The sequence below is a fragment of the Paramisgurnus dabryanus genome, chromosome 1 (genome assembly GCF_030506205.2).
Source record: "Paramisgurnus dabryanus chromosome 1, PD_genome_1.1, whole genome shotgun sequence".
Lineage (NCBI taxonomy): Eukaryota > Metazoa > Chordata > Actinopteri > Cypriniformes > Cobitidae > Paramisgurnus > Paramisgurnus dabryanus.
In genome coordinates this window covers 32670837-32688617 of record NC_133337.1, presented here as the reverse complement: position 1 = coordinate 32688617, position 17781 = coordinate 32670837, and the positions used below count along the sequence as shown (strand labels likewise).

Genomic DNA, 17781 nt, shown 5'->3' with positions numbered 1-17781 from the left:
AATTAGCCTATTAGCCCATTTAGCGCGTAGTCGTCTGGTTTCTGTTTAGTCCTAAACATCAAGGGATCACATCTACTGGGGAATCATGCATATATTTAGAAGCTATTTAGCGAACATGCATTCACTCGTCCCACCTGTACTGTAATTCTGTCTTCCTACAGCGCACACGCATGCCAACGCACACACACACTTTCTCTAACTTCTCACTGAAAGATTTATTGTTTTCTTTTAAAATTTAATGAACTGTGATGTAATGTGCATCTTCGGCTTTGCGCTGATTCAGATCACACACACAGACATCTTTTCACCTCTGTGTTTACACTCTCATGCACTTTGCTGTGAATAACAGGAAGAATATTAGGCAGGCCATTTTTTTATTTGTTTCCTTCCCACTCTCACAGTTTCTCTCCAGCGCTGCATGTGGTTGAGATGTCCACATTAATATTTATAGCTGATAACAACATTCTCATGGATTTTCATAACTGTGTTTGCGGTCAGGGCATCTGCTTTATGCATGCATACACACACACACACACACACACACACACACACACACACACACACACACACACACACACACACACACACACACACACACACACGCACACACACACACAAACACACACACACACACACACACAAGATAAGTGTTCAAGATATTTTGATAAATGATGCTAAGCACACAGTTGCCAGAAACCATTGACTTCCATAGTAGGAAAAACTAAAATGATGGAAGTAGGAGATGGTACCCACTGTATTCCATCGTATTTGTTTTTTTTTTACTATGGAAGTCAATGGTTACCAGCATCTGTGTGCTTACCATCATTTATCAAAATATCTTATTTTGTGAAAAAAAAATTAGAACAACATGTGGGTGGGCAAATTATGACAGAATTTTCGTTTTTGAGTGAACTGCCCCTTTAACTAGTGAACTAACTAGTCTAGCACACACCATCACTTAAAAATATGTGTTTTTGCAAGGTGGTCCTGTGGTTCATGATGAAGCTGAAGTGAGCTGCTGGGAAATTCATCACGGTAAACTTGTGGCTGTTTTGCTTTTAAATAAAGTTTATTAAACTAAGTTCAAGAGGAGCATTGTTATGTGATCCAACCAATCAGCACAAAGAGGTGCCTATAAATAGCTGTCCCTCACCTCTGTCCCATGACAGTTTTTGCAGCATCCCTCCTCCACCCCTCTCAGCTAGTTCCATCGATCCCAGTTAAAAATAGGGGAGTTCGGGGTAAAATTCCGAGCTTGGAGCTTTCCCTTCGGAGAGCACGGCAAATATGCTTTATCTCATAACCCATTGATTTACATGTTAATGCGAACTTGTGAATTGGCAGTGGATTAAACTTGTAAACAATCCATAGCTATAACACATAATCATAACCAAACTGAGTCAGCAGTACTACCCACAGGTTTCCCAAGGGTCATGGAATTTCTGGAATATCATGGAATTTAAAAGGTTAATTCCAGACATTGTAAGTCAGGGAATTTAATATTTTTTGTCCAAGTCATGGATAATTATTATTAGAGATTTTGTTTGTCACTTTAAATTTTATTTTGCAGTTAAAAAAAGTACTCGTTAAGTTGCTTGTTAAGTTGTGACGCATGGAATGCCGTTTCCAGGTCCAAGCCTCCACTGATTTTAAGTGAGACTACAATCTAAACCAACACTATTTCACAAGAATTCGTACTAGGGATGCTTAACGATTAATCGCGATTAATCTATAGCAGAATAAAAGTGTTTGTTTACATCATATATGTGTGTGAACTGTGTATAATAACTTTGTATAAATAAATGTCCACACATGCATATATATATTTTTAAGAAATGTTTACATGTGTATCTACATTTGTATATTGATGTATAATTTATATTATATATAAATATAAATACTTAATATGTAATATTTTTTCTTAAAATTATACATGCATGTGTGCATATTTATATATGCATATTTATTATACACAGTTTACACACATATATGATATAAACAAAAACTTTTATTCTGCTATAGATTAATCGCGATTAATCGTTAAGCATCCCTAATTCGTACATATTTTACGAGTTGGCTAATGCGTATTAATTCATACGTCCACATCCGTATGTTTTGGTACGATTTGCCTTCACCCCTGTGACGTTGGGGTTAGGTGCAGGGTTAGGGGTTCGGTTTCATTTTTTTTTGTTATAGAATCGTAAGATTTTGCACTATTAACTTTGTATGAATTGATACGAATTAGCCAACTTGTAAAATATGTTTTTTTTGTGAGATCAGGCTGATCTAAACAGACATTTAATTGGCATTGTTTATTCATTTATTCATTACATTTAAGCAAAATTTTTATAAACTCACGGAGTACAACATATTTTTAGGCTCACGTCATGAAAATTCACTCTTTTAGTTTCTGAAAGTCAGGGAAAAGTTTGGGAATTTGACATTTGGCTTAGAGTGGGAACTCTGTACCCAAAACAAAAGGCTAGGTATTACATTATTTTTTTTACTTTATTACTTCCAGGTCTTTTAACATCTCTAGTTGAATATATTCTGAAACGATCACACACACAAACTCCCTGCGGGAGATCGGAAGAGAAAAACAAGAACGGTAGGTCGATAATTTCCTGCTGGTGGAGTCTTAAAGAGAGGGAATAAAAGAGAAAGAGGGGGGACGAGAGGGAATGATAGTGTTCGAGAGCTGCGGATGTCTGTGATACACGTGCGATTACGGCTGATTGGTCAGGTTGAAAAGCCCACGTTCCCCTCACAGTGTGAGCCACAGCTGAGGTCAGCACATCCTCTGCGTGTACAGCAGTGAGCATCACAGCTGAAAATATACGGGCCTGTTGATATCCATGTTATAGCATTTCTCAATGATGCGTGATGTCTACTACAGTGGACAGGTCATATTTTGTCATGCCGTCTTTGAACCACTTATCCGATGTTGCATCCAGAGCACAATGGGTTATGACCTTTGACCTTTACCCATAATTCTGTATGACTTCTGTACGCCATTTTTTTACGTGTTTGTATTTATGACAACATAAATTTAAAATGTCTGACGAAAATGCTGATGCATTTTATTGTTATATAATGCGTGTCCTATACAGTCATAAAATGTGTTTGAATCTCCCTCTCTCTCTCTCTCTCTGTCTCTCTTTCTCTCCATTCTCTCTTTCTAATTAATCCCCTGATTATCCCTCTAATTAAATCTAGCTACTTTCCTGTATCATTTTAAACAGCAAGATAAATGCGTCTTTTTAAGGAAAGGGGCCAGACTGTCTGTTGAGAGTGATGCAGATTACAGTTATCAGAGCTCTGCACTAATTGTTCTGCTTATTGTGCACGTTTGTCGTTCATTCTTTTAGTGTTTTTGATTGTAACTTTAAACAATGGCGGTGTCAGACGTGCACGTGTGGTCAGAGGGACATCTGCGAGCACTAATGACCGAGTCCTCTGTCATAGATCTTAAACGAATGACTGGGAGGTTCAGAGCTCAATGGAGTTACACAAATTGGCGGTCTTGGCACATTAAAGCCTTTGTTCTGTCAGAACCATCTGAATGGAAGTCATGTCCCATCTCTCCCAGTTTACAGTCTGATTTTTGGATTGGTCTTTGAGCAAGAGGTGAACGCGTCCTCCCGGGCTTTGTCCTGCCTGGGAGCGTTCGGTCTGCAATTTAAGACAAGCATTGCTTCGAAAGGCTTCATTTGAATGTAGAGAATCAATGCTCTGCGTTTTCAGGAAAATTACATTGATTTTCTGTCTGTCTGTGTTTCTTATAACAGCTATGTCAAAATGCATTATGGGTAATGCTGGAGTGAGTGGCTTATGCTTGCAAGACAATTTATAATTCATGCAGGGCAAGTTGCAACTGTGGGTAGTGTAAGTGTTAATAATTTAAAGTGTGTCTTACACCAGCAAAACAACTTCGAGTTAAATCCTGTCATTGCTGATCTGCGTCGAGGTTTCGTCTGTGGGATCTGCTACCTCATCAAAAAAAAAAAGTTTAATAATAACAACCTTTAATTTCAATCACGGGCTGTCGTTTCACACCGCTCCCATATGGGCCGTCCTCAGTTTTGAATCCCTGGTGTGACCTTCGGTTCGGGAGAGCGGTTCGATGTGGCCTACTTAGATCGCAGGCCCATTGTATCTGAGTGAATAGAGCTACTTAGGACGTCTGGCTGCGTTTGGCACACTTTCGAGGGAATTTCAGGAAGGAACTTCTGTTAAAATGCTGAATCTAACTAAATGATTTTTTGGCCTGTGGTGCAGCAACATGCACTGCAAGGCTCATATAAGAAGCTTACAATGCGCATTTCTATCAGGCTCATATGTTTAGGTTCAGTAAGTTCACTTTAATGGCAAAGAAAAGGTAATTAGCCAATGATTGATATGCACTTTCATTGGTATTTAACATATTTTACTGCCTATTGCAGCAAAACCCTCTCAGTGCATGCAAGGCGTCCACAGTTTCGAATCCCTGGTGTGACCTTCGGTTCAGGAGAGCATTCTGATATGGCCTGCTTAGATCGCAGGCCTATTGTATCTGGGTGAATAGAGCTACTTAGGATACTTTTGGCTGCATTTGGCACACTTTCGAGGAAATTTCAGGCAACGGTATGAAAGAAACTTCTGTTGAAATGCTGAATCTAACTAAAAGATTTTAGCCCGTGGTGCAGCATGAATGCAACACAATGCAGAGCTCATATAAGAAGCTAACAATAAGCATTTCTATCAGGCTCATATGTTTAGGTTCAGTAATTTCACTTAAATGGCATTGAAAAGTTTATTAGCCAATGATTGATATGCCTTATTTTCACAAATGTCACTTTCATTGGTATTTAACAAATTTGACTGTCTTTCACAGCAAAACCATCTAAGTGCCTACAAGGTGTCCTCAGTTTCGAATCCCTGGGGTGACCTTAGGTTCAGGAGAGCGTTTGGATGTGGCCTGCTTAGATCGCAGCCCTATTGTATCTGGGTGAATAGAGCTACTTAGGACGTCTGGCTGTGTTTGGCACACTTTCGAGGGAATTTCAGGCATTGGGAGCAAAGGAACGACTATTAAAATGCTGAATCTAACTAAATGATTTAGTCTTATGTTTAGGTTCAGTAATTTCACTTTAATGGCAATGAAAATGTTATTAGTCAGCAATTAAAATGCCTTATGTTCACAATTGTCACTTTCAATGGTATTTAACAAATTTGACTGTTTTTCGCAGCAAAACCCTCTAAGTGCCTACAAGGCGTCCTCAGTTTCGATTCCCTTGTATGACCTTAGGTTCAGGAGAGCGTTTGGATGTGGCCTACTTAGATCGCAGCCCTATTTTATCTGAGAGAATAGAGCTACTTAGGCCTATGGCTGCGTTTGGCACACTTTCGAGGGAATTTCAGGCAACGAGAGCAAAAGAACTTCTCGCGAAATGCTGAATCTAACTTAATGATTTAGTCTTATGTTTAGGTTCAGTCATTTCACTTTAATGGCAATGAAAAGGTTATTAGCCAATGATTGATATGCCTTATTTTCACAATTGTCACTTTCATTGATATTTAACAAATTTGACTGTCTTTCACAGCAAAACCATCTAAGTGCCTACAAGGTGTCCTCAGTTTCGAATCCCTGGGGTGACCTTCGGTTCAGGAGAGCATTTTGATATGGCCTGCTTAGATCGCAGCCCTATTGTATCTGGGTGAATAGAGCTACTTAGGACGTCTGGCTGTGTTTGGCACACTTTCGAGGGAATTTCAGGCATTGGGAGCAAAGGAACGACTATTAAAATGCTGAATCTAACTAAATGATTTAGTCTTATGTTTAGGTTCAGTAATTTCACTTTAATGGCAATGAAAATGTTATTAGTCAGCAATTAAAATGCCTTATGTTCACAATTGTCACTTTCAATGGTATTTAACAAATTTGACTGTTTTTCGCAGCAAAACCCTCTAAGTGCCTACAAGGCGTCCTCAGTTTCGATTCCCTTGTATGACCTTAGGTTCAGGAGAGCGTTTGGATGTGGCCTACTTAGATCGCAGCCCTATTTTATCTGAGAGAATAGAGCTACTTAGGCCTATGGCTGCGTTTGGCACACTTTCGAGGGAATTTCAGGCAACGAGAGCAAAAGAACTTCTCGCGAAATGCTGAATCTAACTTAATGATTTAGTCTTATGTTTAGGTTCAGTCATTTCACTTTAATGGCAATGAAAAGGTTATTAGCCAATGATTGATATGCCTTATTTTCACAATTGTCACTTTCATTGATATTTAACAAATTTGACTGTCTTTCACAGCAAAACCATCTAAGTGCCTACAAGGTGTCCTCAGTTTCGAATCCCTGGGGTGACCTTCGGTTCAGGAGAGCATTTTGATATGGCCTGCTTAGATCGCAGCCCTATTGTATCTGGGTGAATAGAGCTACTTAGGACGTCTGGCTGTGTTTGGCACACTTTCGAGGGAATTTCAGGCATTGGGAGCAAAGGAACGACTATTAAAATGCTGAATCTAACTAAATGATTTAGTCTTATGTTTAGGTTCAGTAATTTCACTTTAATGGCAATGAAAATGTTATTAGTCAGCAATTAAAATGCCTTATGTTCACAATTGTCACTTTCAATGGTATTTAACAAATTTGACTGTTTTTCGCAGCAAAACCCTCTAAGTGCCTACAAGGCGTCCTCAGTTTCGATTCCCTTGTATGACCTTAGGTTCAGGAGAGCGTTTGGATGTGGCCTACTTAGATCGCAGCCCTATTTTATCTGAGAGAATAGAGCTACTTAGGCCTATGGCTGCGTTTGGCACACTTTCGAGGGAATTTCAGGCAACGAGAGCAAAAGAACTTCTCGCGAAATGCTGAATCTAACTTAATGATTTAGTCTTATGTTTAGGTTCAGTAATTTCACTTTAATGGCAATGAAAATTTAATTAGTCAGAAATTGAAATGCCTTATTATCACAAATGTCACTTTAGTTATTTCATTTGTATTTAACAAATTTGAATGTCTTTTGCTGCAAAACCCTCTAAGTGCACACTTTTTAGCAAAAACCTCTACTTCAAAAAAAGACATAGTAAACAGTTGCAAAATCACTAAAGATCCAACTGAAACATTGCAAATGATGAAGTTTAGAATTAAAAATATTAAAATTAAGAAACTGAACCACACATAAGAGGGGGCCGTGATGCATGCGGCTGCAACATTTGACTGTGCTGTGGCATTTAATGGATTCTGTTAACAAACAGGTACTTTTGAATGGCCTGATTAAGTGGATTTGAAGCAAAAGTATTTGATGAACCTACTACTACGCATTCGCATTCGGTTTATATCATTTTTGATAGAGGTCATGTTTAGCGTCCCTTTCTTCCCCAACATCTGTAGTACTATCCTGATTAGATCAATACGCAAAGACATGTTATAGTCTATTGTTATTAATTCATCAAAAGTGTGTGTCCACCCACTCTGATCTCCCCTCTATAGCGGGTTTAGTGATGTGATTCTCCTGTTGGGTGCCCGTAGGCCTAATGATGTCTTCTGGACAGAATCAGCCCTGATGTTTGTGTGACGACCGGGCACGGAGCATCAGTGCCTGAATGTAAATCCAGTTAGCACAGAGAGTGGCCGGGTTCACAGCACACATAATTGCATTTTCTGTCTGTGAAGCCCCGGGGCCAGGAAGAGCCCGGCTATCACAGTACAGCCTGCTAGACTGTTTAACCATGACTATAACCAGCTACCGGACCTGAACACCTGCTGTTGGTTTAGGGATGGATGTGTGCCAGCAACAAACAAATATGTATTTGCAATTGCATGATTTTGACATTATGGATAAGTGAAAGAGGGATGTATTTTTGCCTGGAAGTTGTGAATTGTACAAATGTTGTGTGTGAGTATGGGTTTGGTGGTGTTAATGAGCTAATGTGAGAGTTAAGATGCAGACACCTCGCTGCAGCTGTCTCTGTTATAGTGAGAGAGGAGAAAATCACAGCATCTTTAGCTTTCTACAAAATCTTTTCACATTGACAGGCATATGATTACACTTTTCGTGACCCACTTTGATGTCTAAATAAAAAATAATATCACTTGCACTCGTGGGTGTGTGATACGTATCAGCAGTGAGATTCAAGATGGACATTGATGAATTAATTTCATATATCAGCCATGATAGGATGTTGTCATCTGCTTTCTGCTTCGCTGGTGGTTAAGCATCCAAAAATGAGATAAGATGGGGAGGGCGGGATCAAGTGTGTTCATGTGGTTTGGACGGGTTGGTGTTTGTCAGGTGAGGTTTCTTTTAAATGTGTTTACGTCGAGTCATTGTGTTTATGTCGTTTAAACATTTGATAAAGAGCTCCTCTCTGATTGCCTGAAGGTCAGATGATGTTTGCTCAGCAAGTGATTGGTTGGGTCGATTCTTGTGTGTTGCACAGCAGATATCATTTTGTTTGCTGAATAATGTCGCTTCTTGCCTGAAGTCTGTTGATTCTGTGACTCATCTGTGCTTGCAAACACATTTTTAGGCTGGCGATAAGGGCAGGCTTAACTGTTTTTAAAAAAAACAAGCTGCTAACCATAACCAAGATGCATTTGAATATACCTGTGCTGTATATTAAATCTTTTTTTATGCAGTTTCCTTAAAATCTAATAGATGCACAAAAGAAATGTAAAAAGTTCAGGGAAGTTAGTTAATGCCAAAAGAGGAGCACTGAGCTACAGATGAGCCTGGTGGATTAGACTCCATAATAAAGCAGAACTCGGATCAGAGACGATGGAGAAAGTCAGGTCTGCAGGATTTACTTGTGGATTTCATGAGGGAAGAGGAAATTAGGTTAGATTAGCAAAGTGGGTTGATTAAAGTGGGTTTGATGGCCAGGTATTACAAAACAGGTGATGAGGAGCCCACTTTTAATGTGATACGCATATATGATATGTAATCCTTAAAGCGTTCGTTCACCCAAGAATTAAAATTTAGTTGTTAATTACTTACCCTCATGTCGGTCCACACCTGTAAGACCTTTGTTCATCTTCAGAACACAAATCAAGATATAATTTGGGAGCTCTCCGGGCCTAGAAAAAAAGCAGTAAAGACATCTTAAAATAGTCCATGTGAGAATAGTGCAGCATTTTAAAAAAAAGTTGTCAGACAGCACCAGCATTTTTTATGATTTTCACAGCAGTTTAATGCCTTCCAGAAAATGTTTTTCTTTAAATATATGAACATACAATATATCAAATGAAAGAACAGACCCTTCTATTTTTATCACCTCTCAAATATGGGTAGGATTCTTCAAAAAGACAGAATTTTTGGCAAAATGCTGCGTTTTTGTGAAGGACTTTTGATAGAGATCAGATTCAGAGCGATGATCAAAACATACACGGAGTTCGAACTGTTTGCCCTAAGGGAATACTTCAGTGTTGTTGGGTAAGTTGGGAAAGAGCACCACAAGTGGATAATAGAGGAAATACCGATTGCCGGAAAAACTCGTCATTGGCATGAAAGCATTTTCTTTTAATTTAACTAGATAACTCTTCAATGGCAGGGAAAGAGTTAAGATATATTTGATGAAATCTGGGGGCTCATTTATAAAATGCTGCGTAAAAACCATCCCACATTGATCTTACGATCATTTAACAAAGATGCGTACGTGTGATTCATAAACCGAACGTACGTGCAGAAAACGCGCATACCCCTTTCAAATCTATAAATCGCAAATGAACTTGAACTTGTGCTCGCAGCCGAACATATTCAGATCTCCGCCTTTAAACGATGCGTAATTAATGTCAGACATGTAAAAGAGCGCTTGTCAATGTTTAAACCCAATTTCAAACAGCAAGAAAGGCTTATATTTCCAAAAACCTGCAGCAATCAGACAAGCAAAAGTGCATACATCTGCTCAGACCCTGACGTGGCGCTAAGCACTTTTCCACGTCAAAGACAGTTTTTATAAATATGGACTTTGCCGTGGATTTTTGCCTACGCATACTTTACGATCAAATCTGTGCGTATGCTTGCTTTATAAATGAGGCCCCTGGAGTTTTTCTGGCCCTTTTAAGGATCAGAAGTCACAAGGATACTTTTTGTGCTTATTAAGTAAGTCTCCGATGCGTATTTACGAAAGCAGTGCATGCATGCATAAGTGAAACATCCTTCATTGTTTGTCAGCCATAGACATATATATGTACATAGATGCCTCATTCAACTGCTTAATAAATACAAATCATTAGTTTTCTGGGTAAGTTGTGAGTTGCGTTGTTGGGGGCTCAAGAAGCTCTTGTATTTCATTCGCCAATGAAGCAAAAATCACGCTATTTGTGCATAGTTGGAAACTTCATTTGCATGTGAAATTTGCATCATTCGCATGGGCGATTTGCATTATTTGCACATGAAATTCAGACGGCAAGCAAGATCCTTTTTATTCCTGTTTCTATAATAGTACGAAGATGTGTTGTACACATACACCGACCGCTTCATTTGCGCAAATTGCGCTGCAGGATGTCTATTGCGTCTTTACATTGACTTAACATGCAAGTCACTCGCACTTAATGCTTCTTTCGCGTCTGGTATGAACGCATTATTACGTGTTTGGAATGACATAAGATTGAATAATTAATGACAATTTTTTAAATCTGAGTGAACTTACCCTAAAGGAGAGCAAAACGTGCAAGGGTGAACTGCACAGATGCCGAATAATACAAGCTTTTGCACTTTTCATGGGCCAGCATTTTTAATTTTAGTTTAGTGACAGTAGTGACCACGCAGCATTTGCATTAGATAATTCAGAAAAATCCAGTAAGGTCATGAAGAAGTTATGTAATTACAGTCAGTCAGTTGATCAGGCTTAGTAACACATGTGCATGATAAACGAACATATTGCCCAATGGGCCAAGTGACAACTCTATCAACTGGCCCAAATTTTTCTCATACTAGCCCTGGGCTATTAGGCCAACAGCGAAACACACACTACTATTTGCATGTGCCCTCACACACCCAGACACACACTGATGCCCCTCTCTGTGTTAACGTCTGCATTAATCTGTCGTGCAGTGTCATTTGTCAGTATGTCTCATTATCTGCTGGTCTCAATCCCCTTACAGAGCTCTCAGATAAATGACTAATAATCTAACGGATTTACGACATAATGAGATTCCTGAGCCTGCTACGCTCCCTTTCCAGCACTCCGGAGGGCAGTGGGAAGTCCTCTTGCCGGACACATTTGTCTTCCTCTTCCTCCCGTGGTCTTTCTCACTTTATCACTGTGGGGAGTGTAAGTTAAAACACGCTCTGTTCTGGGCCACTGAGAAAGGGCAAAATTCACTTCAATTTAGGGACGGCAGAGAGCGCACATTCACTCCGCTCCAGCGGAGTGCGCTATTCATAAACTCGCTTAATGCATTTAAGAGAGTACATTTGCCAAGTCCGCAGTTTTCCCATGGAATTGGGCTACTTTAGCACTGTTGCAGCAGGCTGTTTTTCATGTCTGTAGCGACCCCAATAATGTGATATTTAGCCCCAGAAATGCAATTTTTACCGTAGAAATGTGATCAGGCTACTTTCCAGTAGCAATTGGGTGGGTTTTGCTGTAAAAACCTGGCAACCCTGATTAAGGGTAGATTTTTGTGAGTGATTCAGGATAATGCAGGATCATATACACAATTCCGATTTTATCAACCCGTCCCAACACAGATACACACACAGGTAAGGCCAAGGCAAGCTCTCTTACCAAAGCCTGTCGTGTCACAAGGAAAAATTTCACGGGCGGCTCCTAAAACCTTATCATTTTCTAAAGGTAATGGGAGTCAATCTCGCTCTCTGCTCACCAGGGTCTGACCTGCGGTCTCTAAGGCACCTTACTCTAAAGCAGGCGCTCTGTCACAATGCCTGATAATTTACCTCTTCATAGCTGTGAAAAAGAGGAAGTGAATTTAGGTGTGCAGTCGAGGGGAGACAGGGGGCTTTGTGACTGCACCGAGGCCAGCTGACAGGCATCATGTGTGCGTGACAAGGAAGAAATGACTTCTCTCCTGGATTTAAAACCTCAGACACACATACAGTAAGCGCGCACACACCGTTGCCGCCGTTGCAGATCATGCCATCTGGAGCAGTGGTTTTCAAACTGGGGGCCACGTGATGGTGCAAGGGGGGCCCCAGTTTTATGACATTTTTATGAAATACATTAATTTATCATGAATTATGTGTAATTAAACCTAAAAAAAAAGGTTACTAACCAAAAGCACTACTTTTTTGTTTAATTTAATGTTTTTTTAATTTAAATGTTGAGTTTTAGAACAGTTTTTTGTCACAAATTTTCTTTGGGGGGCCGCACAGGAATGCACCGTACACAAGGGGGGCCGCACGCTGAAAAGGTTTGGGAACCACTGATCTGGAGCACTCTTCCGATGGATGCATTCATCCTCTCATTCATCCCATGCTTTCTCTCTCTCGCTATCTTTATTTCTCTCTTATAGGTATAGAGTGGTATAGTTATTTCTTAGTTTGGTGCTTGATCTTATAAAGGTCTGTAATGATTACGTACATTTGGGTCACTTTAAAACCACACAGTGTTATTTTTTATGTTGTGAAACACAAAAGTCGATTTTTTAAATAGTAAATATAAAAAAGTGAACAATAAAGCTATAGGCCGAAGTAATGTGTTAACTATAACTGTTTAAAGTCACAATACATAAGATTTATGTAATAAAATATTCACAAAATACTTGCACAGTCTGATATATTTAACGCAGTTGTGTACTGTACTTATATTATTCCAAAAGTTCCCATGGATTTGTGAATCGAGATAAATTCCTACTGTATTTTTAATAATGGCTCATCCCTTGTCTCCCTTTTAATTGTCACCCTTTTAGGAACTTAAAGCAACACTAAAGAACTCTGGCTCTTTGCTCCCCCTACAGGTTAGAAGCGTAATTGTTCATTACCACTGTCATAAATACTGAGGCATAGCTGGCTCTGATTGGATTGTAGGTCTGCCGTAAAGCAAGTTTTTGTAGTATTCACTCGGACTACAGGACCACTACCCGACGTTTGGAAACTTCTTTAGTGCGGTTTTGGTCGATAGAGGGCTGCAAAGCGAATGTGAAAGTGCTGTTCACCCTGTTTAGAGTGGATGAACCACTGAAACTGTTTTGGAAGCGTTATTTTAAGGTAAAAAAAACTCTTTGGTGTTGCTTTAATATCCACGCTATCCACCTTATTTTCAAACGCAGAAGTGAGAGTTGCATCATGATTCCCTTTTTTGTGCGAGATGTCCGTTTCAGTAGCTGGCCGGTTGGAGCATGCATAAAACATGATTTAAACCGTTATGGTAAATATTTACTACACCTGCCATGTATGATCCAGTGGGAGGATGAAAATAAGAAGTGGCCTGAAATATCATATGAAGATATTCATTTCATATTGTTGCTCGGGGGTGACGGGTCTTCAGTGCACAAAAATAAAAGCACAGAGGCATACCAGTATCTTTACAATGGGAAAGTCAGTGGAGTGTTTGTTTATGGAATAGACCAAGAATTTGTGCTTTTAACCTTTTCAGGCGATGGTTTAAAATGTCACAACTGTCCCTCTGGTGTGAGGTTTTTTTAAAGGCAATTTTTAATTGACTTGTTTGAGTTTTCAATACATTGTGAGATATTTGAACAAACCATACTGAACATATTAAACTATTACATTTATTCAGTATTGTTTTTGTTTTAATGTAAAATATTATTACATTGCTTCTTACGCACTAGATGGAGACATGAGCTTAGGAAATTATTTGCTTATTTTAAAATTATTTGTTTTTTCATTTAAAACAACAAAATTACGCTACAATCCTACATATTGTGCCTTTAATCTCTATGTGTAACAGTGTGCGGTATGACATGTTTTTTGGCTAATTGTTTAGTTTACCGCAAATATATTTTAACAGCAAATGTTTCTCCCCCCTTATTTACACTGCACGCGTCTGCGGCACGTTATGTCTTTGTCGAGGTCCTCAACACATTGTCGACTCATCATTTTAGACATGAAGTGGCTGGATTCATGAGACAGATTTACTTTCCAATGCTTTTTCTTTTTCATCAATGGCTTCGATGCGCATGCGTTATAAAAAAAGACTAGGCACCTATATTTAGGAGAGCAGCTTCAGCGACACGGCTGCACTGAAAAAAAAGGATTCATTGAATTGAATCAATTTTTTAAGGTAAGTGGTTGCAATCAATTTATTTAAGCAACATTTAAACAAAAAATATTAGTAAAGTGTCGGAGCCAATGGCGTAGTGGGCAGCGCTCCGACATATGGTGCAAACGCACTTCCGGCGACCCGAGTTCGAATCCCGGCTCGAGGTCCTTTGCCGACCCCATACCCCTCTCTCCACCCTCTACTTTCCTGTCGTCTCCTACAACTACTGTCTATCAATAAAGGCAAAAAATGGCCCAAAAAAAATATATATTAGTAAAGTAAAATATAAAACTTTTGTTTAAATGTAGCTTAAATAAATTGATTGCAACCACTGACCTTAAAAAAATTTATTAAATTCAATGAATCATTTTTTTCAGTGTGGTATAAACACAATGTAGCCCCGATCAACTCTGATGCCAACTTTGGTGGGGTAATGTATTGCAAATGAGGGGGCCAGTGTGATATCAGTTAAAGAAAAAATTGCATGATGAAATGCGTACATTTGGGTGGCAATTTGCAAATTCACAGGGGACGAGGGGCGGCTGTCATTCAACACACCCCAGAAGTTTGCCCCAAGTCACATGACCATATAATGGCATTCATAAGTGCCACATAATTGGCCCGTTTTACAGTTGATCCAACTGGAATTGTATATATAAAAATTTTTTTCTTGTGAGCTCTTAGTCACTGTGTTGGAACAGCTATGTAATTTTATTCATATAATTCATTTTCCTTTGTGCAAAACCTTCACTTTCTAATTACCACTGAAAAGTTTCCAATAGGATGCCTGTGGCACTTAGCACCATAAGTAGACGTGGAAAAAGATAATTTCTTTGTACACTCAATTTGGGTGGGATTTAAGTTACCAGAAAGGGTCTGGTGTTTGTCATAAAAACAATAATTTGACCCCTGTGTTTCATTTTGGAGTGCTACCTCCAATGAATGCATATCCACCTGTGAAACAATTGCCATAGGAAGAGGCTTTATGACAGCTTTGATTTACTGCAGTGTTGAATTCTTTGTGCCGCATGTCCAGATTATTTCAAGTAAAAGTCGCTCTAAGGCCACCTGGGTTTGAGTCTTGGCTCGTGGTCCTTTCCCAACTCCTGTTTCCCTGCATGAATTCCCATCATCTTCGCTGTCCTATAAAATAAAACAGACAAAAGCTAAATAGTTTGACAGAGCTTCAAGACACTGTGCAGCAGTAAACAGGCTGACAAATAAGTGCTGACATCAGAACAAGACTAAAGCTCTTAAATACGAAGCCTCCACTTAAATCACTCGTTCTTTATATAAACGGTACAGTCACATCTCCTCATTCTTTAAACACCGCTTCACTTTCTGTTTGGTTTTTCGAACCTGATTGGAATAGAAAGTGTCCCATTTCTTTCCTCAAAACGCAAAAACGCCAGTAACTATGTCGTCTGTCATTCTGCCTGCCCGAACGCTACGGACCTATCGGCTGTCATCTGTACTTTGATTGACAGTAGTCATCCACCAGTGACAGGTCATCAATCAAATTGCTGAAAAAAGCTAAGGGCTCAGAGCCGTAGCCATGGAGACAGGGCTGGCAGACGGTCCTCTGTCTCTCATAGCCATTACATCTGTATTTCAGCCCTCTGTTTCTCCAGTCTTGGTGAGGTCTTCAGTCTGTCTCTCCATCTCCAGAGTATTAATTGGCTGTAAATTGAGAGATCCTCTAGTTATCCTTCTTAATAGATCCCTATCTCACTGTGTGTGATGCAAACCACATTTAAAGGATGTATAGCTATGCACCTTCTCATGTGATACTCTGTGCTTCATATGTATGTGACGTGTTTGCTATACAGTGACCAAACCTCTCTTCTCTGTCTCCAGCTGACCCGTGTCCCAGTGGAGGCCTGTGAGCAGTACTCGTCATGTGGTGAGTGCCTGGGATCTGGAGATCCTCACTGCGGCTGGTGTGTGCTCCACAGCACGTAAGTTCAACCTACATGTGCTTTACAACTGAATGCAAACACATTATCTGTTGGTTAACCTGTACAGACGTTGGCAACAATCTTTTGGACACAGTCAAGGGAAAGTCTCTTGTCTCTTAAAGGATTAGTGCATTTTCTAAAAAAAAATCCAGATGATTTACTCACCACTATGTCATTAAAAATGTTGATGTCTTTCTTTGTTCAGTCGAGAAGAAATTGTTTTTTGAGGAAAACATTCCAGAATTTTTCTAATTTTAATGGGCTTTAATGGACCCCAACACTTAAAAGTTTTAATTCAGTTTAAAATAGCAGTTTTAAAGGACTCTAAACGATCTCAAATGAGGCATAAGAGTCTTATCTACTGAAACAATTGTCATTTTTTTCAATAAAAATAAAAATATGCACTTTTAAACCACAAATTCTCTTTTTCCTCATAATTGCGTAATGACAAAGGTCACGTGTTGCATATGTGAAACGCACATTTGCAGACCATTTTAAACAATAAACTGACACAAAGACATTAATTATTATCATTCCACATACAACAACGTCAGAACGGTCCTCTTTCTCCACACTTGTGAACACTAGAGCGTAGTTTCGCATACGTCATCCGTGACCTCTTGAGTGATGGCGTATTATGCGAGGTCGCGCTGGCGCGTCACAGGACCGGAGATAGACGAGAAGTTGTGGTTTAAAATTGTATATTTTTTATTTTTCTTGCCAAAAATGACAATCACTTCGCTAGATAATACCATTATGCCTCGTTTGAGATCGTTTAGAGTCCTTTGAAACTGTAATTTTAAACTGCATTAAAACTGTTAAGTGTTGGGGTCCATTAAAATGTAAAAAATCCTGTTTTCCTCAAAAAACATAATATCTTCTCGACTGAACAAAGAAAGACATCAACATTTTGGATGACATGGTGGTGAGTAACAATCTGGATTTTTTTTTAAGAAAATTGACTAATCCTTTAGAGACACTTTAAGATGTTACATGCGTGTGTGGCTTTAGGGGGTGAAAAGAGCCAACTTTCACACTTTTCTCACTAATGGATCTCAGACACGTGCACACACACACATGTAGTGTACACAGACGCCTTTTTCACCCACTGTGTAGATATTGAGGGTGATCGATGCTTTAGACCATCAAGGAATGGCGACATTATTTTTTTTCCTTCCATATCTTTAAATACTCTGTGACAGTGGCACTAAGAAGTGCCAGGTCCACAGAATATCTGTTTCAAAAGGAGATTGTTCAACTTTTAAGTGTAGAATAAAGAGAGAGAGAGAGAGAGAGAGAGAGAGAGAGAGACAGAGAGAGAGGGAGAGAGAGAGCAGAAGGGAAAGATGAAAGAAGAAAAAAAAGTGTGTAGAGATGTGTTAGATGCTTCGTCCGATATCCCCCCCTCCTGGTTTGCCACATGGCTGCCCAAGGTCAGGCATGCTTAACATCTCACTCATACATCTCTCACCTACTTTCTCTCTTGCTATTTTAAAAGTGCGACCTGTGCATTAGTGAAGGACAGTCAGACAGGTAGTCAAATGGCCTGGGCACGCCTGGTTTCCTTTCGAGACTTCTGCTAGGGACGGTCTTTATTTTAGACGGTTTTATTATTGCATAATTTTGATGCAATGCTTGTGCACATTAATTATTGTA

The 17781-nt window shown here is 39.4% G+C and overlaps 1 protein-coding gene across 2 annotated transcripts in view; it reads left to right on the top strand.

Moving 5' to 3' along the window:
* Window positions 1-17781, top strand: part of plxna4 (plexin A4) — a 288289-nt gene that overhangs the window by 170049 nt on the left and 100459 nt on the right. For both annotated transcript variants that reach the window (XM_065289686.2, XM_065289685.2), the window contains exon 5: window positions 16025-16125. In XM_065289686.2, coding sequence (XP_065145758.1) covers window positions 16025-16125 — 101 coding nt within the window. The remainder of the gene's footprint in view (window positions 1-16024; window positions 16126-17781) is intronic.